The sequence below is a fragment of the Anolis sagrei genome, chromosome 4 (assembly GCF_037176765.1).
Source record: "Anolis sagrei isolate rAnoSag1 chromosome 4, rAnoSag1.mat, whole genome shotgun sequence".
Classification (NCBI taxonomy): Eukaryota; Metazoa; Chordata; class Lepidosauria; order Squamata; family Dactyloidae; genus Anolis; species Anolis sagrei.
Genome location: NC_090024.1, coordinates 91,404,878 through 91,429,243, shown reverse-complemented (window position 1 = coordinate 91,429,243; position 24,366 = coordinate 91,404,878). Strand labels below are relative to the sequence as shown.

General features: G+C 36.6%; 1 protein-coding gene across 1 annotated transcript in view; it reads left to right on the top strand.

Annotated features, from left to right (window-relative positions):
* LOC132774520 (glutamate decarboxylase 1-like) overlaps positions 1 to 23,839 on the top strand; it is a 32,281-nt gene extending 8,442 nt beyond the window's left edge. Inside the window, exons 3-15 of the mRNA XM_060774697.2 lie at positions 1,288 to 1,530; positions 2,311 to 2,401; positions 7,772 to 7,884; positions 8,437 to 8,552; positions 10,934 to 11,013; positions 12,282 to 12,336; positions 14,669 to 14,785; positions 17,083 to 17,147; positions 17,662 to 17,740; positions 19,836 to 19,985; positions 21,967 to 22,074; positions 23,060 to 23,149; positions 23,515 to 23,839. Of these exons, the coding sequence (XP_060630680.2) occupies positions 1,288 to 1,530; positions 2,311 to 2,401; positions 7,772 to 7,884; positions 8,437 to 8,552; positions 10,934 to 11,013; positions 12,282 to 12,336; positions 14,669 to 14,785; positions 17,083 to 17,147; positions 17,662 to 17,740; positions 19,836 to 19,985; positions 21,967 to 22,074; positions 23,060 to 23,149; positions 23,515 to 23,688 (1,481 nt within the window). The 3' untranslated portion in view covers positions 23,689 to 23,839. The remainder of the gene's footprint in view (positions 1 to 1,287; positions 1,531 to 2,310; positions 2,402 to 7,771; positions 7,885 to 8,436; positions 8,553 to 10,933; positions 11,014 to 12,281; positions 12,337 to 14,668; positions 14,786 to 17,082; positions 17,148 to 17,661; positions 17,741 to 19,835; positions 19,986 to 21,966; positions 22,075 to 23,059; positions 23,150 to 23,514) is intronic.
* The last annotated feature ends 527 nt before the right edge of the window (positions 23,840 to 24,366 follow it).

The following is a 24,366-nucleotide window of genomic DNA, read 5'->3' as shown; positions in this document are numbered from 1 at the left end:
TTTGTATGAAAATGTAACTATTTTCTGTGCTGGTCAATGACCGAAATAAATGATTTGATTTGATTGATAATGATGGTCTGTAATATTGATGTTGGAAACCGGCCCGAGTCCCTCGAATGGAGGTGAGAAGACAAAACTACCAAATAAATAAATAAATAAATAAATAAGTTGTATTTTATCGAATTGCGATTGCTGTTAAAACAGTAGGAGTAATAAGTTTGATGAGGGAGACAGCAATTATCCAGTTGTTAAAGGAAAGGCATGAAATGCAATGCTAAAGAAAATGGTTCCCCCCGGTTTTTACTATTTTCCCCTCTTATTATTTCATAGATATTTTTGGGTAGCATGTGCATTTACTATCTTTTAATTTTGCTGTTTGTTAAGAGTGACAATGTCCTCTTCTGGCGCATGTTATACACTATAGTAACTTCAGAAGCTCCACAAACAAACTCTTTTTAAAAAAAAAAAAAACCCAAAGCATGCAGAGGATACACGACTTGATTTGAAGGTGAACCATAGTTCTAGTAGTCTTTAAAATGCTGGCAATGGTCCTTTAAGACAAATGTGTGCATCCTTCAGAAGTGACAGTTGACAGAATGATGGTCAGGGCTATAAGATCTGCAAAAACAGCTTTTGGTGGAAACAGCCTACAAAATGCATGTTGTTCACCCTATTTAAAGTTCATACTGTCAGTTCTGTTGAAGGCGTGCAGTTTTTTTTTTATCCCCATGGGATTCCAGTTCAAGCATGAACTGAGATTGCTTCTCTTGTTGAAACCAAAGGGATTTAGAAATGTTTAACTTTGGTTGGATGGCATCGTAAAATACTTGCTTTTCTTTTTATTGTTCATAACTTTGTGAATTGTGCAGTGGATCCCAACCACTTTTTTGTTTATGAGGCCCTTGTCACAGACCCACCATATTTTTAGGTATCTATATTGGGTGGAAGCAAGGGAAAAAGCCTTCTCGGTGGCTGCTCACAAATTTTGGAGCTTCCTTCCATGCTCTCCTTCTGTCATGTGGTATACCTGGAGTTCTACTTCAGACAATTTGTCATTTCAAAGGTAATGTATAAAACTAAAATGAATAAATGATTTGTCTATGATGTTTTCCCATTCTGTTATAGATTCTAAAGGCCAAGTGGAATCTCCTTGCAAACTCCCAGTGTGGGACTCAAAGTGATTTCCAAAAGCATGTCAGGCTTTTATGAAAACACTTTCACCTTCATGACTTTTCCTGAATCCTAAATTTGTTAAATGTAGCTTGCCTGATTCTTTCCCCCCATTAGATCTGCTGCCTTCACGGAATGGAGAGGAATTTACAGGACATTTCCTTCATGAAATGGTGGATATTCTCTTGAGTTACATCAAGAAGACCTATGACAGAAAAAGTAAAGTATTGGATTTCCATCACCCTCATCAACTTCTGGAAGGGCTAGAAGGCTTCAGTGTGGAACTTTCCGATCAACCACAACCTTTGGAACAAATACTTGTTGACTGCAGGGATACCTTGAAATATGGAGTCAAAACAGGTAAGAGGATTTTTAATTTTTTTTCATGGGGTATATTTCAAGTAATTGTTAATGTTATCCATTTTTATGTTTTAAAAACAACTTGTTTTGGTTATATGTATTAAAATCTGTACCTGTTTTAACTTTGAGAGTTATTTTGAGACCTGGAAACAGACAGTATATAAAGGCTTTGGATAAAATGAATGCGTATTTCAATACAAATATCAAGTAGTATAGCCCCATTGGATACTTCAACATACTATTTAACAAATGTTTGCATGGGTGTTTTTTAGTTAGAAGAAGAAATTTAAGTGGAAGTTCTTAATGTCAAATTCATGAATGGAGTTGTAAATTCTCCAAAGTTCATCTTAAAATATATGAATCATGACATTCTACATCCACATCTAGACATGAGCAATAAGGTCATTAGGGGCTACTAGTGATGCTTAGTCATTTTCTTGGAAAGATACTTGTACACTACTGTCCTTTCTGTTCCCAGAATAAGGATATACTTGCTTGCTTCTTCCACAGCTGTAGCTTTATCCAGTGTATTTTTGTCTTATTTGGAACTTTAGAAGATATTGAAATCAATCCTCAAAACTGATTCAGCACTTTTAAAATTTGGCTAAACCATACAATTAACATATAAGCCACCATAATAGCCTTAAGGTTGCACATTAACCTCTGTTCATTGTCCTATGTAATTAATGATTTACAATTAATCACTTCTGCTGTAATGTGATGCATTTCTAATATGTCTTCCAAAATATTAATCTATTTGAACTCATCTATGTTTTCAAGGACATCCACGTTATTTCAATCAGCTTTCGAGTGGCCTTGATATTATAGGACTGGCTGGAGAATGGCTGACAGCAACAGCAAATACAAACATGTATGTAATGTAATTTCAGCATTATTTTGAATTTACACAAGAGCAGAAAAGCTGTATTGGAAAAACTTTGTCAAATTCCATTCTGTGTCAAACAAAACCACTGTGTATGTGGTTGCACACTGACATTCAGAGACTAGTATGCAAAGATTCATTGCAATGCATGCGGATAGCTGTACATATTGGCTTTCAATGACCATTTGTTGCACTATGTTACTATCTAGCATAGCGGTTAAGTAATGGAAGTATAGTGTTACGTTGTTGGTGGTTATTTATGCTATGTAGCTCTTATATAGGATATCTTGGGTGTTAACTTACTGTTGATTTTACTTCCCTTCTGGCAATATAAAGAAAGTAGAAATGCATAGCATTACTGACTTTGTTTCCCTCCTGTAAAGACAGTTGAAAACACAGCAAATAGAGCAGGGAACATGAAAAGAGATTATACTCAATTTAGTTATCAGGTTTCATTATAGATTTTGGATAACTCTGTTCTTTCTTTGAAAAACTGGCCAGTTTCTTATTATTAAATGAATAGGCTTTGCCAATAAGGCCAAACCTACACGTGGTGCAGACTGACATAAAAATAAAATGTCTGAGTATGGTAGAAAGATGAGGTGTCACCTATAAAGTGAAAAGAGGGCCAATACAAGCAGACAGGCAGATAGACAACTAGAGAGCAGGACAATCAAGCTTAAAAGTCAAATTAATGTACATGTATATGTTTTTTTTTTTACAGTTTTATAATATTGTGCTTTACTGATAGCGTTATTGTCTGAATCTGGCATTGAATTATTGCCATAGTTTGTAAGTTGCCCTGAGTCCCCCTTCAGGAGTGAGAAGGGTGGGTTATAAGTACAGTAAATCACTAAATAAATATTTTGAATTATTCTGGATTTCAGAAGTCTGGATAAGGAAAGCTCAACTTGTAGAACTGGATATGGAATTCACTGGAATGATGTTATGGCTATTAATACTTTTTTTTACTGTTTTAACGAATGTTTTACTTATTGTTTTAATTGTTATTATATTGCAGTGTTATATGTAGTGGCATTGAATTGCTGTCAAATGTAAGCCATCCTGAGTTGAGAAGGAACGGGGTAGAAATAAATAAATAAATAAATAAATAGAAGTTGGACTTATTGAACAGATATAGAGAAGGTGCCTTTCTAAAACAAACCATACCAGAAGCTCCACTCAAAAGGCCCTTTCTGAAATACCACTTTGTAATCTAGGAACCATTGAAGGGACTCACACACATTGTTTGCAAAAGTTAATTTTTGGGACTACAACTCCTACAATCTCCAAAAGTAACAATTCAAAGCTCAGATATAGCTCCAAGAGGTGTCAAAACAGATCACTATGAATGATAGCATTTGGATTTTACATTCCAGAATAAGTCTTGAGAGCTTTCTAGGCAGAGTCCAAGATTCAAAGAGCCATGCAATTAATTCAGCATGCCCAGAAGGTCTTGAAATTCTTTTTCACAATCAGCCTCACCGCCACCCAGAATTGCAAAGCATACTACTTTTGAAGATCAAGGTAACTTCAAAGCTAGAGCATGAATCACTACAGGTGGCAACAGTTCAGCAGGAGTAGCAAGACTTGCTAAAGAGAGTCCTTTTCACATTTTCCAATTATTAGTGGAGCTCTTCCTGAGTTCAATGGAGCACAATCACATTTCTTTATAAAAGACAGAGAGATGCTTGCAGGGTATATTCCACATTCCTGCCTGAGGATAACAGAAACTATATCTACAGCAAGTGCAAACCTGCTGCTTCCATGGAAGAGAGAGTTCACAAAGCAGGCCTCTGCACTCTTAAATATATCCAGAATTGTTTAAAAAAAATGGCTGAGAAAGAGAACAATTAATTTGGCTAACATAAATAGGGGGATTGTCAAGAAGAGAGATATTGACAAGCTGGAATGCATCCAGAGGAGAGCGACTAAAATGACCAAGGGTCTGAAGAACAAGCCTGTCCTGCTTCTTGGCAGGGGGCTGGACTGGATGATCCACGAGGTCTCTTCCAACTCCATAATTCTATAGTTCTAAGATGAAGGAAAAAAGGGGCACTGGATAATACAGTGGAAGATTGTGACTGTAGGATTAAGGAGACATTCTGTGCTGCACAATAAATATCAATGGAACACATTTTTCCTTTAAAATACCCCATGACAAGTCACTCCTGACTTGAGAAACTGCAAGGAAAGAAAAGGAAAACAAAATCCTTCGTTTTCTCTATGCTGTAGGAGGCAGCAAATATTTGTGAACCAATCTTATCTGTATTACTATATCCTGAAGTGTTTGGGGAAATTATTTTGAGCAGAAATATAGACAACGTTTCTTGACAAAAAAAAAGGTAATAATGATTTTATGTCAAATAATAGGTTTTGATTTAAAAAAAAACATTTCAAGATAGTCACATGTTTTGGGGGACTTTTGTGTGTGCATGTTTGCTGGATGTTTGCAGAAAAAAATGCACAAAAGAATCCTGGCTCTCTGGAACCAGTAATACTTTTTATGTGAAAAATATGAACAAAATGTTTACACACACATACACAGAGGTATTTCTGCATAGAACAAGTTCCAAAATTGCATCAGGATCTATGAAGTATAGGGCAAAACTACAAAATCCTCACTACTGTATTAGTCTTTTCAATCATATGCTGGAATACATTGTGCTAGACCAACCAATATTGTGACTGTAACTTTTTCTTGATTTCAGCAAAATGTTTGACCCAATGTCCCATGACATCTTTTTAACATGATAGGTCAAAGATGGGTTGGACAACTCTTCAATTGATGTGACCACTTCCATTTTAACTTTCAAGCTATAGTGTTAGTTAAAGCTGTAGTACCCTCCCAGAGGGATATCTTGAAGATTTCATTCCTAGGCTCTATGCTCTTCAAACGTTTTATCAATGACCCAGATGAAGGTGAGGTCCCTTCTGACTCTACAATTTGATGACAGTAGGAAAAGATGAAAGATGAAAGTACAAAAACACAGGGGAAAGGTGCAGTATGATCAAAAGGGGATTTTGATCAAAGGAAAACTCAATTGCTTAGCCTCTGGTCTTGAATCTATTATACATTTACCGTGTAATTGTTTTGTTTACCGTTTAGCACAAAACTTTAGGAATTGTCTTGGCCAGACCTTCTACAAAGCTGGAAAGTATTATAAAACACTGCATTTTTCTACTCAGTGTTCAACAACAGTTTACTTTCCCAGTCTTCTTGTCGCTTTTGGATTCATAGAGCGGGGCAATCCAGACAGTACCTTTATCCCTGGAGCTCCCACAGCAATCAGGAGGTTGGCCAGATGCCATTCTCTGTAAACCCGGAAGTAATCACAACAATAGGCAAAAAAACAGGAGATTTCCAGGTGTGGGAATATCCCGTTTTTTAGCCAAATATACAGATCTTTGCATGTCTATATGTCCCTGCAATTGGAAATAACATATTGTTATTTCATTTAATTTTGAATACTCTTTCCATCCTGTTTGGTAATATTTAGTCATTTCCTCTTGCATCATTGTACATGCAATGCTAGAATACTATACTTATTCCCTGAAACAGTTTAATAGTAATTAGTTTCACATCTCAAAATGATTTTACTTAGAAGTAAAGCCACCACATTTCTATATAGCTTGGTCCAGTGTCTAAGCTTTTAGGAATAAATGTAAGGAATCCTGGTTTAAAATCATAGTAAATTGAAGGCAAGGCTCTGGTTCCATCTACACTGCCATATAATGCAGTTCAATGCATCTAAACTGCATTAGTCTACATTGACAATATTAAACCTTGTACGCAAAGCTGCCATTAACTATTATTTGGAAACTATAGTCAAATAAAATAGTACCATTAACCAGTTGATCAGAACTAGCCCTTGTTGCGTTTGTATTTCTCAGAAATATCCCAAGTGGTGATTGTTTTCATGTTTGATTTTAAGTGTTAACACAGTCTGAGTGAAATTAATGCTTTCCCCCAACTCTTGAGTTGGATCCAATATAGTCATTTTTAGAGTACAATGGGTGAAAATAATTCAGTCTTCCAGATGTTGATGAGGGTCTACACTGGCTAGGACAATTGCTACCTGACATTTAACAACATTTGGGAAACCACACAGTTCACACTGCTGGGGCTGACCCATTGACTAACTTTAAATTCTGTTAATTTTAATAACTTTTTTGAAATCATGGCTAGGTTTGTAGAAAGCTCTGTTCAGAACAAAAAACAATCCTGAAAATGCCCCTTCTTTACCATTCACAATCACATTTACTGTATGTACTTGTGTCCAAGTCAAGCCTATGTACACATCAAGGGCAGGTTTGGGGCACAAAATTTGTATCGAGGGTCATTACATGGAGAGGGGAAAATGCCAATGCTTTCTCAGAGGCCAACTGTCCTTGCCTTCCATTGCCATTTCTCTCCCAAACATCCAATTTACAAACAATGGGGTTGAGACAAGAAGTGAAATCCATGCTTGTAAGAGTTACCATGCTTAAAAATGTACTTGTTCCAACTTACATAAAAGTTCAACTTAAGAACAAATTTACAGAACCTATCGTGTTCATAACTTGAGAACTGTAAACTAAAGAGATGGGAATAGAGTTCTTGTAAATGAAAATTCAGATACAGTTCTTACATATCTGTGGATAAAATCTGTGGGGGTAGATTCTTTATTGAAATTTCTAGACCTATATATGAGAAGAGGATATATATATATATATATATATATATATATATATATATATATATGGATAAATGTGCATGACCTCAGCTAATATGATTTAGTCAGCATCTTCTAATAATAATAATACTACAAGGTGTTTAAAAAAGATGAACCCAATTTGAAATTGCTACAACTCTGCAACTATGAACTGCCTATAAATGAAACCCTTACCTCCCTCAGTTACTAAAGCTTCTAGCCTCCGTAATTCACAAAATGTTGACTCAGCAACATAAGGCCTAATGAGATAGTCTCCATTTATGTTTTTAGAGTTATTAAGCTTGATAACTCATAAAACCCTTTGTAACATTTTCTATACAGGTAGTCCCTGATTTACAAACATCCAACTTACAAATGACTCAACAATAATATATGAAAAACATTCATTAATATTACATTTAATCCAGTATTTCAGATCATCTACCAAATAATCGGGGTGGAAATGGTCAATGGGATTATGATAACAGGACTCTGAGAACAAGATAGAAAGAATTTCTATAATTGTGAAGTGTGAATACACTATAAAGACCTTCTTTGTTTGAATGAAATGAAAATTAGTATTGTTTATGTATTCCTTTGACAGGTACTTTTGGTGAATTCCTTGTGTTTTTGTTTTCTAACTATGACATGTTGGTTGTGTTAGGTTTACATATGAAATAGCTCCAGTGTTCATTGTAATGGAGGAGATCCTTCTGAAGAAAATGCATGAAATTATTGGATGGGATGAAAGTGAAGCAGATGGCATATTTTCCCCTGGTAGGCAAACCCATTATTTTTATTCTTTATTCAAACTGTGGAAGCAATATGTGCAAGTAGCTGCCATTTTAAATCTTGTCCTTGAAGATAGGTACTGCTACAAAATAAGAATAGGAGTATGCTCCATATACTGGAAAGAGAAGTAAAGACACTGAATAGGTGCATTAATCCTGACTATCAAAACAAAACAAAAATTAAAAAGAAAAGACCATTTTAAGAGAGGGCCAGTATTGTGTAGTGGTTTCAGTATTAGACTATGACTTTGAAGACCAGTGCATGAAACTCACGGGGAGAGTTTAGTAAGTCACACTCTATCAGTCCCAGAGGAAGAGAAAGGAAAACCCACTTTAAACAAATATTGCCAAGGGACCTTTGTGGTAGGTTCACCTTAGGGCCATAAATAGAAAATTACTTGGAGAGACACAAATTTCTAAAGACAAATTTGGTTGTTGCTTTTTTTAAAAAAAATAGTGGCTACTACACTGAAGTATAGTCATCTCTGCTCAACAAGACCATTCTGATAAAATTCAATATAATTTTTTTGTCTTCCAGGAGGGAGCATATCAAACCTCTACAGTGTTTTAGTTGCCCGCTATAAACATTACCCTGAGATTAAAACCAAAGGCATGGCAGCCCTTCCAGACATTGTACTATTTGTTTCTGAACATGTGAGTATACATGTTGTAATAAGGTTTGTGTAAATTATTTGTCTCTGACAAGTGATTACTATCAGATTTCCCTGTTTTTCTCACTTGTTTTACTGCTCAATATTTTGATATCAGCCAATCAATGATTTGGATTAATAACAAAATTTTCTTCTGTTTATAATTGGACTTATTCCTTGGAAAAGTTATTTTTTGGGGCTAACACCTATCAGATCCCCTTGTCTGCCAGCCAGGATGGGAATCCTAGTGGCTGTTTTCTGCCAAAAAGAAAGAAAGAAAGAGAAAAAAAACAGTGGCAAGTACTGTTGGGTTTCACATCACACCCCTATCTGAGTAAACTCCATAAGGGAATCTGAGTTCATGGCTCAAGCCCACCACATACTAGTATGATGGTGTGTGCCCACTGTATTAGTTTACAACAAGCTACCAACATTGTTCCAGCATGTATGCTGTGGCATCAGTTATCATGTGGGCTCCTCCTGTGATTTAGCCCCTGGCAAAAAGCACATAGGGATGGCAATTCTTTACAAATTTTCTTCTCAATGCTAGCAATGAGTAATTTTAGGGGTTTCCTTCTTACTGCAAGATGTTTCTGTCCAGAAATATTTTGTGTGCAGAAATGCTATTTTCTGCACAGGTCATACTGTCTAAATGCAGAAAATACTATTCCCCCCCCCCCCCCCGCTTCCAAACTATGTTTAGATTTTGTGTATAGAACAGATAAGATTTCCATCAGTTCAGGACTCTCAATTGTCCAGAACATTAAAGAAAGATGTTGTTTTGAAGATATTTGAACATTCCTTCATTTCCTATTGTCAAGTCAAATTCTGTGCAGCAATACAAATTGTGTGGTTTTCCACCCATCTCTCTTTATGTACTATTATTACTCATGTCCTTTCCATCCTGATGGTATATTAGTTTTGTTTTACACTGCCTTGGCTCTATTGATTTAACAGATGCTTATCATAGTGTCCAACTGACTTTAATTAATGGCCCATAGTTAATGTCCCATGTCAACTTTACAACGTAAGGTTTGACAAAAAAAAAAACCTAATCTAGCAACCTGCTGTCATTGTAAGACACATATATATTACTTATTTAATTTTTACTTCAAGGCAGAAAATCTTATTCAATTTTCTAAATATTCAGTTTTCTAAATATTTATCACCATGACATGAATCAACACATGCCATTTCATATTACACAATGATAGTATAATGATTCTCCTTTAATGACCATGTCTACTTCCGATGGGATTCTGGGCTTTATCCTTATGTGAAGCACTAGAGCTCCATGGCTGAGACTTTTAAGCACACATCCCTAAAATACAAATCTCAGACTTCCATAAGATAGAGTCATGGTTAATGTAGAAAGTAGAAACATAGTATTATAACTGTGTAGTGTGAAAGGGTCCTAGATCTTACTCAAAATTCCATCTCGACCTATTTGATCATAACACTTGCAACTTGATCCTAAAAAACAAAATTTAATAAAGCAGTATTTAAATATGCCTATCCAAATATCTCACTTAGTTTTAAAGAAAAATGCTGCCTATATTCTTCTCACATATCACTATACATACAGACATGGTACAGAACTTCCATATTCAATCTTTTAGTAAAGAATGAACTTCCTCTTGGGCTGTTTTATTATAGCTATCTCAGAAGCATATTCATGATGCAATAATCTAGGAACCTCTTCACGCAGTCCAAAATTTGGCAGCAGCAAGAGGGCTTTTTTACTTCAGCCATGTAGCCCGACGACTCCCATCTCACCCCAGAAAAGTACTTCCAGGTTGGCTCAGTGGATGAACTGCCACAAACACACTGCCACTGCTGCAAAATTGCCAGCGGGAGACTCCCTGTCTTTCCATTACAAAAGATGGGTCGAGCCAGTTCAATGAGGCTTCCCCTCATGAGATGAGGCAGGAGGAAAGCTGGGATGGAGCAGGGCATGGGGTGATCCATGGCAAACCACAATGATTCCAACGGCACGTGTGAAGAAGTCCTTTGCTAACTTGGGGCCCTCCAGATTTTCAATTACAATCCTGTAATCCCTTGATATTCACCATCCTGGCACACATAATATTTGGAGGGCATGAGTTATAATTACAACTGGCATATTTATTTCTTGTTTAATTTTATGTGCATTCATTTTGTTCTTTCTAGTTTTAAGTTTATTTCAAACTATGATGTACTTCCTTGAAGGAAAATATGGGCCTTGCTTCCATGTAAATTCAGTAAAGAATTGCAATATTTTGATTGAATTACAGTGCCAATAGAGCCAAATGTCTTCTTTCCTTAGATTTTTTCAAGCCTGCTATTATATGGATTTGTATGCATGTTGTGATATTTTCTAACCTTTCCATCTTTAAATACCTAAAGAGTCATTATTCTGTAAAGAAAGCTGCTGCTGTTCTTGGGATCGGAATGGATAATGTGATTGCCATCAAGTGTGATGAAAGGTGAGCCCCCACATTAACTTAATATGTGCATATTAGAACTTGGAAAAGTTAATTCTTGGAACACAATTCCATGAATGCTCCAGCAGACATGCCCAATAATGATGGGAGATTCTCGGAGCTATAATTCCAAAATATATTTTTTCCGAGGTTTGTATGACATTTTTCTTTCTTTTGATATTTTCACCTTCTGCCACACCAATTGCCCACAAAAAGTGATTGTGTTATCTTCTGCAGTAAAGATGTGAACTAGTTCAATCAGCTTATTTGCTTGCCAGTCCAACTAGTCAGTTATCTAAATGCACAAAAATCAGCCATAGGCAACAGATTTAATGGTACAAGAATCCATCCAGCTCAGAGGAAAACAAAGGGGAACTTCCTCTGGATAAATCTTGCTAAACATTTCTCATGATACAATGGTCCTAGGAATACTATCATTCAGAAACAACTTGAAGGCCATAACAACTATCCTGAAAGTTATGTAAATCTCATTGAGTCAATGAGGTCTACTCTGGTTGAGATTACCGATAGGACTGAGGCCCAAATAACCTTATTGATTTCTTTAAAGTAGGCATACAATTACTCTTGCTAAAAAGAAGGAAAGTCTTCAGTAGACGCATTATGATTATAGATAACTGAGAAACAAACTGGAAATGATTACATTTACTTCATTGCCAATTTTCATCGCCTTCCACTCAGCAGCAAAATGACTTCTCTGGCCACAAAGGCCACATGTGATTTAAAACCCTGAAAAATTAGGGTTCACAAAATGAGCAGATCAAGTACAGAAGATACTCCAGTAGATGTATAACTGTCTAGAAAATGTGTAGACTGCAGGATTGCATTCTTGAAGATTTATTGTGAAGATTTATTGCTAATAATGTCATGCAGGCTCACCTCAATATGATACTAATGTTGGTAGAACTCACCCAGATAGCATTTGTGTTTTCTGAGTTGCCCGGAGCTTACTAATTGAGGGATTCTGGGAATTTTAAATGAAAACAACAGCTTTTCCATGCCTTTGGATGATTTCTGGCATGAAAATGTTGTGGGTTTTTTTTTTTGCAGAAAAGAATGGATTCTTATTTTGTTTTATTACGGATTTAGATAGAGATAGATAGATAGATAGATAGATAGATAGATAGATAGATAGATAGATAGATGATAGATAGATGATAGATAGATGGATAGATGATAGATAGATAGATGGAAACAAGAGCTGTTAGTTATATTTAACAACCATTTCTTTTCCTTACTTCTTATCTTAACAGAGGAAAAATGATTCCATCTGAACTGGAGGGAAACATTCTCAAAGTCAAAAGACAGGTCTGATATATCCATCACCCCCCCCCCCCCAAAAAAAAGGAAAAAAAAGTTTATTTGCTTATCATCATCTTAGACATGTTTATATATTTGAAGAAGTCATGAACACCTACACAAATAGAGGTTCCAAAGCTTTGACTATATGGCTACACTTTTGGATTTTATTTCTTATTTATAAATTCACAATATCCAAAATGGCTGAAATTGGACATGAGTAGAGGACTTGGAAATGGATGGAGGGGTCATCTTGGGTTTTTTTCTTGGAAAGAAAGGGTTAAGTGAACAAGTTAGCTATAGCTATTGCTATTATTCTTCTTTTTCCTTTTTGCTACTAATATAAATACGTGGCAGAGAGAAGATAAAAATACAAAACCCCTTGAAATGTCTTATAAGGGTGACACTATAATTAGCATTACACTGTTATATTATAATTAGAATTGAGGAGTCTCAATTCTACTAAAAGGACAATCAAGAAACTGAGTCTGAAAGTTTGCAGTCTTTTAAAAAACTATATGCTAACTAACAAAGATAAAAAAGATAAAGGGGATGGAAACTCCCCCCTCCCACCACCAGTAATATTTAAATACAGTCTGCTACAATATGACTAGAATGTCTTGGCTACATGCTTGCTAGCTAGCTACCCCAATCTGATGTTGTTGTTACGTTTATTTATAAACTACCTTTTCTCTCCATAAGAAGACTTAAAGAGACCTATCATTAGAAACATTGCAATACCATTTAAAACATACAAATATTAAAACAGTATTAAAAAATCATTAGTATTAAAACAATTCAGATTAAATCAAAAAAACATTTTTAAAAACCCACAACAGTCGCTGACATGATCTTAAAAGCCTTCTTCTTCAAAAGCCTGCCTGAGTAAAAAGGCCTTAGACTGCCACCAGAAAGACAACAGGGAGGAGGTCATTCTGGGTAGGTAGTTCCAGAGTCGAGGGGCAGCCCCCGAGAAGGAAAGCCTGCTCTCTTATTCCCACCAACTGAGCTTGAGATGGAGGGTGGGACCAAGAAAGGGCCTCTCCTGAAGATCTCAGGGCCCAAAAAAGTTCATACAAGGGGATTTGGTCAGCCAAATAGCCTGAACCTGAACCATCTAGGACTTTAAAGGTCATAACCAGCACCTTGAATTGTGCCTGGAAACAAACTGGCAGCTAGAGAAGCTGCTGTAACAGGGGGGTTGTCCACCCCCTGTAGTCAGCCCCAGTTAGTAACCTGGCTGCAGCTCTTTGGACCAGCTGAAGTTTCTGAGCAGTCTTCAAAGGCAGTCCTACTTAGAGCACATCATAGTAATCCAAACTAAGGCATGTACCACAGTGGCCAGATCTAGCTTCCTAAGGAACAGCCACAGTTGGTACACAAATTTTAATTGTGCAAAGGGTCTCCTGGCTACCACTAACACGTGGGCCTCCAGGTTCACTGCTGAGTCCAGGAGGACTCCCTGTTTCTTCAGGGGGATTGTAACCCTATCCAGCACAGGCTGAATATCTCTTCCCTGATCTACTTTCCAACTGACCAGGAGCACCCCTATCTTCTCTGGATTAAGTTTCAATTTGTTTGCCCTCATCCAACCAATTACTGATGACAGGCATGGGTAAGTGTCAGGACAGCTGTCTTGGCATTAGGTGGAAAGGAGTAGTAGAGTTGGGTGTCATCTGCATATAGGTGACACTGTACTTTGAAACTCCGGATGACCCCTTCCAGCAGTTTCATGTATATGTTAACCCTGATGAACCCCACAGGTCAATCATCAGGGATTCAAACAGGAGTCCCTCAGCACTTCTGGGTACAGCCATCCAGGAAGGACCAAAACACTGTAAGATGATGCCTCCCAGTCCCATCCCATTGAGATGACCCAGAAGGATATCATGTCATAGTATCGAAAGTCACTGAGAGATCCAGGAGAACCAACAGGGACATGCTCCCCCTGTCTAGCTCTTTGAGTAGATCATTCACCAAGGCAACCAAAACTGTCTCTGTTCCATAGCCAGGCCTAAAACCAGATTGAAATGGAACTAGATAATCTGTTTCATCCAAAAATCCCTGGAGTTGGGAGGCCACCACATGCAACAAAACCATGCTCAAAAATGGGAGATTGGATACTGGCCAATAGTTATCCATTATGGAGGGGTTCTGGGATGACTTTTTAAATATAGGTCTCACAACTGCCTTCTTTAGGCAAGTTGGAACTTTGTCTTGTTCCAAGAGATCTGCTCGATGAAATGATTTATTTTTATTGTTTAGTATTGGGATAGTTCAATAAAAAAGATCTTTATTGATTGTGCACTAATGCAGGCCATCATCTTGGGTTCTTTTTCAGGGCAAGGTTCCCCTGTACGTTAGTGCCACAGCTGGAACAACAGTATATGGAGCCTTTGATCCTCTTACCAACATTGCTGACATTTGTCAAAAGTACAACCTCTGGATGCATGTGGATGTAAGAATGTCATTGCTTTTAGTTACATACTTCTTAGTATGGAATGGAGTTAAAGGTTTTACTAGCTACTTTCTCTCTGTGTCTCTATTTCTTTCTCCCTGTTTCATGTTTGTGTGCAGTGCACACACGTGTGTGTGTGTGTGTGTGTGTGTGTGTATGTGTGTGTGTATATATTAGGCCTGGGTAACAACGGAAAAATTTGTTTCTAAAATCGATTTGTATTTGGGGTTTTTTTTTGTTTCGATATTTAAAATAATTACAAAATTTTCCTTTTAAAAAGTTCGATATTTACGAAATTTCGTAAATGGTAAAAAATTAATGAATTGATTTCCGAAACAATAACGAATCGATTCGTTAATGGCGGACGCGACCGCGAAATACGCTAAAAAACCTCCAAAACCTTCTGAAGCTTCCCTCTCCCTCTGTTGTTGACTGTTGGTGTGATATTATAATTTTTTTTCACTAATTAAACCATAAAACTGGCCCAGACATGCGGAAATAATAACGAAACGACCTCAAAACAATAACGAAACGAATACAATATCGAAATACGAAGCATTTACAAAACGTTTTTGAAAATTCGTTTTTTTTAATAATTGCTCCAGAATGGTTTGTTATCGTTTTGTAATTGAAAAAATTAACGAATTATTAACGAATTACGAATTAACGAAACGAAACCGCCCAGCCCTAGTGTGTGTGTGTGTGTGTGTGTATATATATATATATATATATATATATATATATATATATATATATGACGATGAACAAAAAGAGATCTGAGGTTGTCTTACAATCATGATTTGTTATCATATATTATGTTCAGAGGTAATCTGTAAAAGTGTATCCTTTTTGGGTTGAATGAAAATTATCTGGATTTCTTTATATTATTTACCTAATGCAAATATCACTTCAAATTGCGATCTTCACCATATCAGAAGCACCACCCATGGCCAAGATGATTGATTCACTTCATTCTATTTTTTCCTCCCATGACTAATCATTTATTCAGCACAGAAGGCTGAGAAACTCTTTTAAATAATACTTTAGATTGATAAGTGTACTTAAAATAATGGAATAATGATGATGTGTGTATAAAGAATTATAGTAAGTGTCAAATCATGTGTAATAAAAAAGTACTGGAATAAAAAAATGTGTTGTATTGTTCCTATAGGACAGTGGTGGTGAATCTATGGGATGTATGCCAGAAGGGGCATGCAGTTTGCTCTCTCCTGGCATATGAGCTGTCGTCCCATCCCCCTGCTCATCCCCCTCACTTGCTTGCCCATTTGCCCACTCCCTTGCTCTCTCACTACTTGCTTGCTAGTCGCTGGTTGCCTGATGCTTGTGTCCCATGTTTGTTCGCCACTTGCCTGCCATCTGCTGCCTGACCCCTTGCTTGTTCACATCTCTCCCACTATCTCCCCCCTTGCTTGCTTGTTGCCCACCCACTTGTCACTCACCTGCCCACTGCTAGTCTCTAGCCTCCAGTTTCAGCCACCCGCCCTCTGCGCATTCACCATTTGCTTGATTCTCGCCTGCTACCCACTGACTCCCTGCCACCCCCGTTTGCCCTTGCTCCTCCCACTTGCCATCCCCTGTACTACCCTTCCCCACTCACCACCCCCCTGCTTGTCACACCACACTAATCTCCCTGATTGTCGCTCCTGTCCGCCAGCCCCTTGAGTGCCCAACCTCACTCCCACCCCCCAATTTGAGCACTCCATCTCTAAAAGGTTCACCATCACTGCTATAGAATGTAAAATCTCATTGGAAACAAATGATATTAGGTTCTGTGCAACTACAAATATGAAGTCAATATTCATATTGCCCTCTTTATTGATTTTCCATCCCTCTTCTAAGGATGTATCATCATGCTTCCCGAAATATCACAAAATGAGCTATAGATCACCAGATATTTCTAGGGAAGAATTGTCCTATTCTTCTACAGATGCCAGATATCTGATTGTAGAAAGAGGAATATCAGGATGAAAGCATTGCCTTGAAAAGTGGGTCAATATGTATTTTCATGGTAGTTTTTTGAGGTTGTTGTTTGAATAGTATACGCTGTGCAACCATGCATGGTGCTTAAGGCATCATGCTGAATGATGTCATCAGAAGTTGCCTCTTAGAATATCAACAGAGTCTACTATCAGAAAGGATCATTCTCGAGTCCCAGGATTTGGCCCCCAAATCCTCAACTACTCACAGTTGGCTATTGCAAACAGCACTGCTGATCAATTTTGTAAAGCTTCTAGTGATGGCTGATTTCTCTAATGAAACAATTTCATTTCTGATAGGCCGCATGGGGAGGAGGTTTGCTACTGTCAAGAAGGCATGCCCATAAACTAAATGGTATTGAAAGGTAAATACTCTGATGCGTTCTTTATTAGTACTGTCTTTCTCTGTCATTTTCTTTACCATCTTGTCTCTCTACACTAGAATATAAAGACTGACTATGCAAAAAATATTGCTGTAGTAATAGTGACTCATAGGAGAAATTGTGAGGCTTTTTTATTGAACGAAGCACTTATAGAAGACAAGGAAAAGAAGCATAGAGTTTCTTTGATGGAATATCTGCAAAAATATCTGTCCTCTGTGAGAATAGGCTTTTTCAGCAGCAAGTCCAACACGTTCTTTCTTTTGAGAGTCAAATAGAATTCTTTTTGTTTATCATCTGTCACTCTCATATTCTGTTGAGTGGCTTTGATAATGCTTTGAACTTTATGGATCAAAGTTGCCTATATTAAAAACCTAGCTATAAAATGTTATTGGGTCAGTGTGGTTTTGTGCTGATGCTGCCTCCTAATATTTATGCGTGCTTGAGATTATACGGTCGAATCTGACATGTTCATTATCTTTTAATTCTCTTCACTCAGGGCCAATTCTGTCACTTGGAATCCACACAAATTGATGGGTGTTCCACTGCAGTGCTCAGCTTTCTTAGTCCATGAGAAGGTAGTTCACTTTCCCTTCCCAGCACAGGAAGATGTACATGTTTTCTGGGCAAAGTGAATCAAGTCCCAAGTTTTGTACTGTGATTTCCAATTATATTTTGAGACCCACATGATGTTTGCTCCATCTCAAAGTATTTTCTTGGTACTCCCAGCATTATCAAAGATTTTTAATTTCCAGTCCTCTGGTCGGTTTAAATTAATACAGTATTTTCAAAGATGAGATGTATCTGTACTTGCCTATGTGTTTGTGCTAGCTCTGAAGCCATAAAAATCACGGTCACAAGTTATTGCTTCCAGCAGAAACATAATTATCCTAATGCTTCACTAGTGTAAAATTGCTAAAGCATTTTAACACACTGACTGTAACTCAGCAACAGCAACAGTGGTTCAGTGAAAACTGGTGAAAATAAATTTTTGAAATGTTCCATGGGACAATGTGACATGCAATGGGAGGAGAAGGACACCAAAGAGGAGGGAAAGAAACTCAACAAAGTTCACATAATAGACTGGATAAAACTTATGAATTAGCAGGTACAATTAAAATGTAAAGAATTAGAAACTCTCAAGAATTCGAGATGTTTTTTTCTGCATTTGGGGGCACTCTTTGCTTTCCATTCTGGATCATACGTTTGATTGGTCTCACCTCCACCCCCAAAATGTAGGTTTCCTTTCAAGGATGAGGAACAATTGACCTACCAGATGTTTTTCACTACAACTCCCATAACCTCCTATTACTGACCATGAAGACTAGTGTTCCATTTTGGGAACTAAAAACTTAGACTACATGGAAGCCATAGGTATCACACTCCTATGTATTTTATATTCTAGCACAGTCTTTTGCAATGTACGACCCCAATGTATGACATAAACGCATTCTACTTTCTATGTGCTCTTGGTTGGAAGGCACCTGTAACCCCTATTTTTGTTGGCGAATAAAAAAGCAAGGCTTTCTAAACACCTAGTGCAGTGTTTCTCAAACTTTCTAATGCCGCGACCCCTCAATACAGTTCCTCATGTTGTGGTGCCCCCCAACTATAACATTATTTTCATTGCTTCTTCATAACTGTAATTTTGCTACTGTTATGAATCGTAATGTAAATATCTGATATTTTCTTTCATTAGACAAAATTTGGCACAAATAACTGATACACCCAAATTTGAATACTGGTGGGGTTCAGAGGGTGGGGGGATTGATGTTGTCATTTGGGAGTTGTAGTTGCTGGGATTTATATTTCACCTACAATCAAAGAGCATTCTGAACTCCACCAACGATGAAATTGAACCAAACTTGGCACACAGAACTTCCATGATCAACAAAAAATACTGAAAGGGTTTGGTGGGCATTGACTTTGAGTTTTGGAGTTGTAGTTCACCTACATCCAGAGAGCACTGTGGACTCAAACAATGATGGATCTGGACTAACTTGGCGCAAATACTCAATATGTCCAACTGTGAATACTGGTGGAGTTTGGAGAAATTAGGGCTTGACATTTGGGAATTGTAGTTGCTGCAATTTATAGTTCACCTACAGTCAAAGAGCATTCTGAACCCCATCTATGATAGGATTGGGTCAGACTTTCCACACAGAACTCCCATGACCAACAGAAAATACTGTGTCTTCTGATGATCTTTGGCAACTCTTCTGACACCCCCTTCACAACCCCCTTCACGACCCCCCAGGGATCCCAACCCCCAGGTTGAGAAATGCTGACTTAGTGGTTTATGAGACATGGTGGTGGATTGGAAGATTACCAATTATGACAAGAATTTCCTAGCTGGCTTCTGGGACAAGCATGGTTTCATTCTAGATACTGTATATTATTTTGATACATCTGATAAATGCAAGACTTGCAAAATGGTTTATATACAATTATGAAAAAACACACATTTTAATACTTCATTTCCTCTTACTAGAAAATTCTCCAGTATGATCGACAGTTCTCATACAGTATTCTAGCGTATATCCAAAAATCACCCAAATAGTGATCAGGAAAACCTGGCAACAGATGAAAGTTACATTTGGTGCCAAGGGACTGTTATTTGGTAGAGGATGTTTTCCAATGCAGCATCTTTTGACAGCTCTGTTCCTTTCCTAGGGTCTTCTTCAAGCCTGTAACCAGCTTTGTGCTGGCTATCTCTTCCAACCAGACAAACAATATGACACAGCTTATGACACCGGGGACAAAACTATCCAGTGTGGCCGGCATGTCGATGTCTTCAAATTATGGTTAATGTGGAGAGCCAAGGTAGGAAGCATCTTGTAAAATTGGATTAAATTGATGTGGTAGTCACTGGGGACTTTAAATAGAGGGACTATCCTCAGAGGCAAAAATGAAAAGATGAGTGAAAACACGGATGGAAAATTTCAACAGGACATGGAAATGTTTTCTTCTTAAACTCATGACACTACCTCCTTTGAATAAAAATGAAAGTCCTTCCAATTAAAATCAAATTCTGGGACCCATATTAAGTAATATAAGAACTAAATTCCAGTTCTTTGGTCCTTTTAAGATTGTGGTTGTGACGCATTTTTTTTTAAAAAAAATTAAATTTAGGCTTTGGGAACTACAAGAGTGGAGTTGCAAATAGGTTATGGATCATTTGTTGCCTGTTCTTAATGTAAGACCATAGGAGGAAGATAGATAGAGAGCCAAGGGCTGAAAGAGGGAAATCTGAAGAAAAACAAATGAGATTAATATACCCACCACTTAAACAAAGGCAGTTTATGACTCCCTTCTACGTTATCTTATCTGATAGGGAACCAATTCAGATTAACAGAGCATTAGAGACATTTTTAGGAGATTCCCAAGCAACACTTTGAGTTCACACAGAACATATGATGAGCACAATAGACTTCTCATTGTGCTGTATTAAATGCAAAACTAGACTACACCAGATATTATTAACAATAGAGAATATCAGAACCAAATGATATTAGGAAAGTGAAATAAGTGCCTCCAGCAGCAGATGCTAAAAAGCAGGGAGTTATGCAAAGTGTTGAAAAACTGGACTGTGGGTGATACACTATTTATTGCTCTCCTATATAGTGAATGATTTTGGTACATGATATGGAACAATGGGGAACTATCATATAATTCAACTTGGTTTGACCTTGGTGTCTCCCCAGTTATGGGATTTCTCATAAAAGGAGGATCTAATGTATCTGAAAAGAACTCTTCTCCTAATCCAAAGAATGGTCTGTAATTTACAAGTGCATCAATACTGTTAGACCTCATTGGATTCAAATCTCTGCTTTGACATAAAGATTTTAAAATGGCAAACTCACCAATTTTCAGACTAATTTTACTTCCAAAGTTGTGATGATAATAATGTAGAATAACCCCCATATATATTTTTCCTAGGTCTCCTAGTAAAGTGATAAATAAATAACAATACCTACTTTGTAGGTAGGATGTGGCATATGAGAACCATTTATTTCCCAATGGATGAAAATTAAATATATTAAAAATGAATGATGAGTGAAAAATAAAAATAAAACACTCAAATATTTATGCCTAGAATTGAAATTCACTACACACCATAAAACTCACATTCATAGTGGTGTTGTACTATAAAGTTTAAGAGATATTCAGTGTCTACCGTATGTCTCCCATCTCTATGGGATCATGATAATAACAAACCAGACTATTTCAATGGTATAAATGATGGAGGTATTGAGAAATTGGTGGTAGCTTATACAGAAGCCATAAGTGAATAAATTAAACAATGAACAAGTGAAACATTGTATATAGGAGTCAACTGTAGTCATCTTAAATTCAAGTGAGCTGATTATTTGGCTTGATGTGTAAGATGATAGTTACTTTGTTTTCTTGAGTAGGTTACCTAGAACAATTATTTCTGGAGGCAAATGGAATACCATAAATACCTTAGTTACACATAATAGAAATCTGGCTCATATAAACTAATCTGAGAATAGCAGGAAACTAGATTTACTGCCCCAGAGCTGTGAAGTTGGAGGAGTTGAGAATTGTATCACCCAGGCCATTGAAGTTCAACATAGCTAGAAGGTTGTGGATGTTCTAGCCCCAAAAGTAGTTTCTACAAATCTGAGATTTTTTTTCTATGAGGAGAAAAGCAGATTATAAATCAGATGGCTAGACAGATGATGATTGCTAGCTAGCGAGAATGATATGAGGACTTAAACTGTAAGGATGGAAAACTAAAAACGTATCTTAGTGTTTCTGTCCCCTGCCTGATATCTTACAGGGCACACAAGGATTTGAAATTCTTATCAACAGACTTTTAGAACTCACAGAATACCTTTATAAACAACTGAAGAAAAGAAAACACTACGAGCTTGTTTTCGATGCTGAGGTAAGCAGGGAGTTTAAAAATAACCAGTTCATATCTATTTTCACAAATAGTTTTATATGATTAATGGTAAAGACTTTATTACACAGACTCACTATTCTACAGTCACTTTGTCATTGGGTGTGGATACATACCACATTGAAGTCCCTCAATATGTCACCTGCCAATTCACCAGTTTGCCAATCCGTGATTCCATAATCATACTACTTCCCATCCTCACAAACTCTTCTTCTTACAATACTACTACTCCTTAATTATTATTTTTCTATTTTAGCACAGTTGTGCAATTCCAGAATTTAAAAACAAAAGCAAAAAAGCAAAAATAAAATAAAGGGAAAATAGTCACTTTATGTCAATAAAATCCTAATTCCTTAAGGAATTCCTTTTCTGTTATAATCTAGTTATATATTTTTCCCAAATAAAACCCTCTCACTTAACAAGTATTGCCAGTGTTCTTTCAGCTGTAGGAGATCCAACAATTATTGTCACAACAACATAACAATTATGTCACTTTTAATAATAACAAATCAAATGACACATGTCACTCAAGTATCAAACTAACTTGTATCATGCAATTGTATTCATTCTTACCTTCCTCATCCAGCCGAGGAAAGTATAAATTATTGTGTCATTTTCATCTACACATCAACACTTATTTCCTTATCATAACTGATTATTTATATGTACATGTGTATGTATGTATAGTTGGAAAGAGTAACAAGTTTTATTCCTACTCATTATAAACATGTTGACAGTGCAAACTTTTCATTTAATCCAAAAAAGCTATTGACTGTGACATAAGGATCCAAATTTCATCTGTTTGGGCCGATATAACATGATGATTGTGTGTTTTATGAATAAAAACATGAACATGGATTAAGAAGCAAATAAAGTTTAGAATGTTGCCACTTGAATTAAATAAAGATAAACTTTTGTTGCAGATATGCCCAACTGTTTCACATTCTGTTTTATTCTTTGTGTTTCAAAGCCTGAACTCACCAACGTGTGTTTTTGGTACATCCCACCAAGTCTTCAGAAGATCCCGAGGGGACCAGAAAGAGAAAGAAGGCTTCATCAGGTAGTTGTTCTGTTGTGAAGCCCTCATTGTGCTTCATCTGTTATTTACTGTTAGCCATAAATTCAAAACTCTTCCTTATGTTTTTAATCAATATTGAATATTACTACATGTCTTCTATAAAAGGCTACACATCATTGTGTAACACTGAAGTCTTATCACTTTAGCATGTCATTCAAAATTTTAGTTTTCAATATTTTTAGCACAACATACCTCAGCTCCTATATGCACACACTCTATTACTTTTCCCCATTTTGATTCTAGAACTGTATTGTGTCTGTATTGTGTATCCTACTGTTGGCAATATTATTCATTGTATTATCCCAGAAAGTATTTCATTTTTTAAAAAACAACTGCATTTTTTTTAGATCGCACCAAAAATAAAAGCAAGGATGATGGAAGAGGGCACAACAATGGTTAGCTATCAGCCTTATGGGGACAATGTGAATTTTTTCAGAATGGTCTTCTCGAATTCTGCAACTAAGAAATCTGACATCGATTTCCTCTTGGAAGAAATTGAAAGACTTGGGAAGGATTTGTGATACCTGGTGCTACTATAAAAATGACAGTAGGCGATATCTCTATATTGTCATAATGGGTTTGATATAAATTTTTAAAAGTGTTTTTCCTGTAATTTTTTTTGTTTTTTAAAATCCTCTTCCTTTTTCTCCCAGCATTTCAGTGGGAAATTGACAGAGATGAAAGAGACTGACTGCAAAAGGGAACTTTGATGAAATTTTGTGTGACAGAGGGGCACTTTAATAAGTGTTAAAAGATGTTTGAAGATTGTTTTGCCATTTTCATATTCACAGTATTGCAGGGTTCTTCCTATGCATTCTAGCATCACTAAAGATTCAACTCTTTATTATGTTTGTTCCTAAACCTATCAACAAGTAAATTCACAATTTTCTTCCAGCTGTGAGAAAGTCTTCAAAAATTAGCTTTCAAAATTTATTTGTAATTCAGGATTTGTTCTGTGCAAAATTTGTATGTGTGTTTTCTGCATAAAACTGTATTTTATGTGCAGGAAGCAGCATTTCCTGCATGAAAAATATTAATTTTCTCTGCAGAAAATGATGTTTTCTAAATGAAATGTGTGCTAATTTTACATAGTATAAACCCACAATTATACTCTACACAGAAAACAGCATTTTGTGTATGGAAATATTATTTTCCATATAGAAAACACTTTCCTGTGCAGACTTTGTGCAGAATTGATT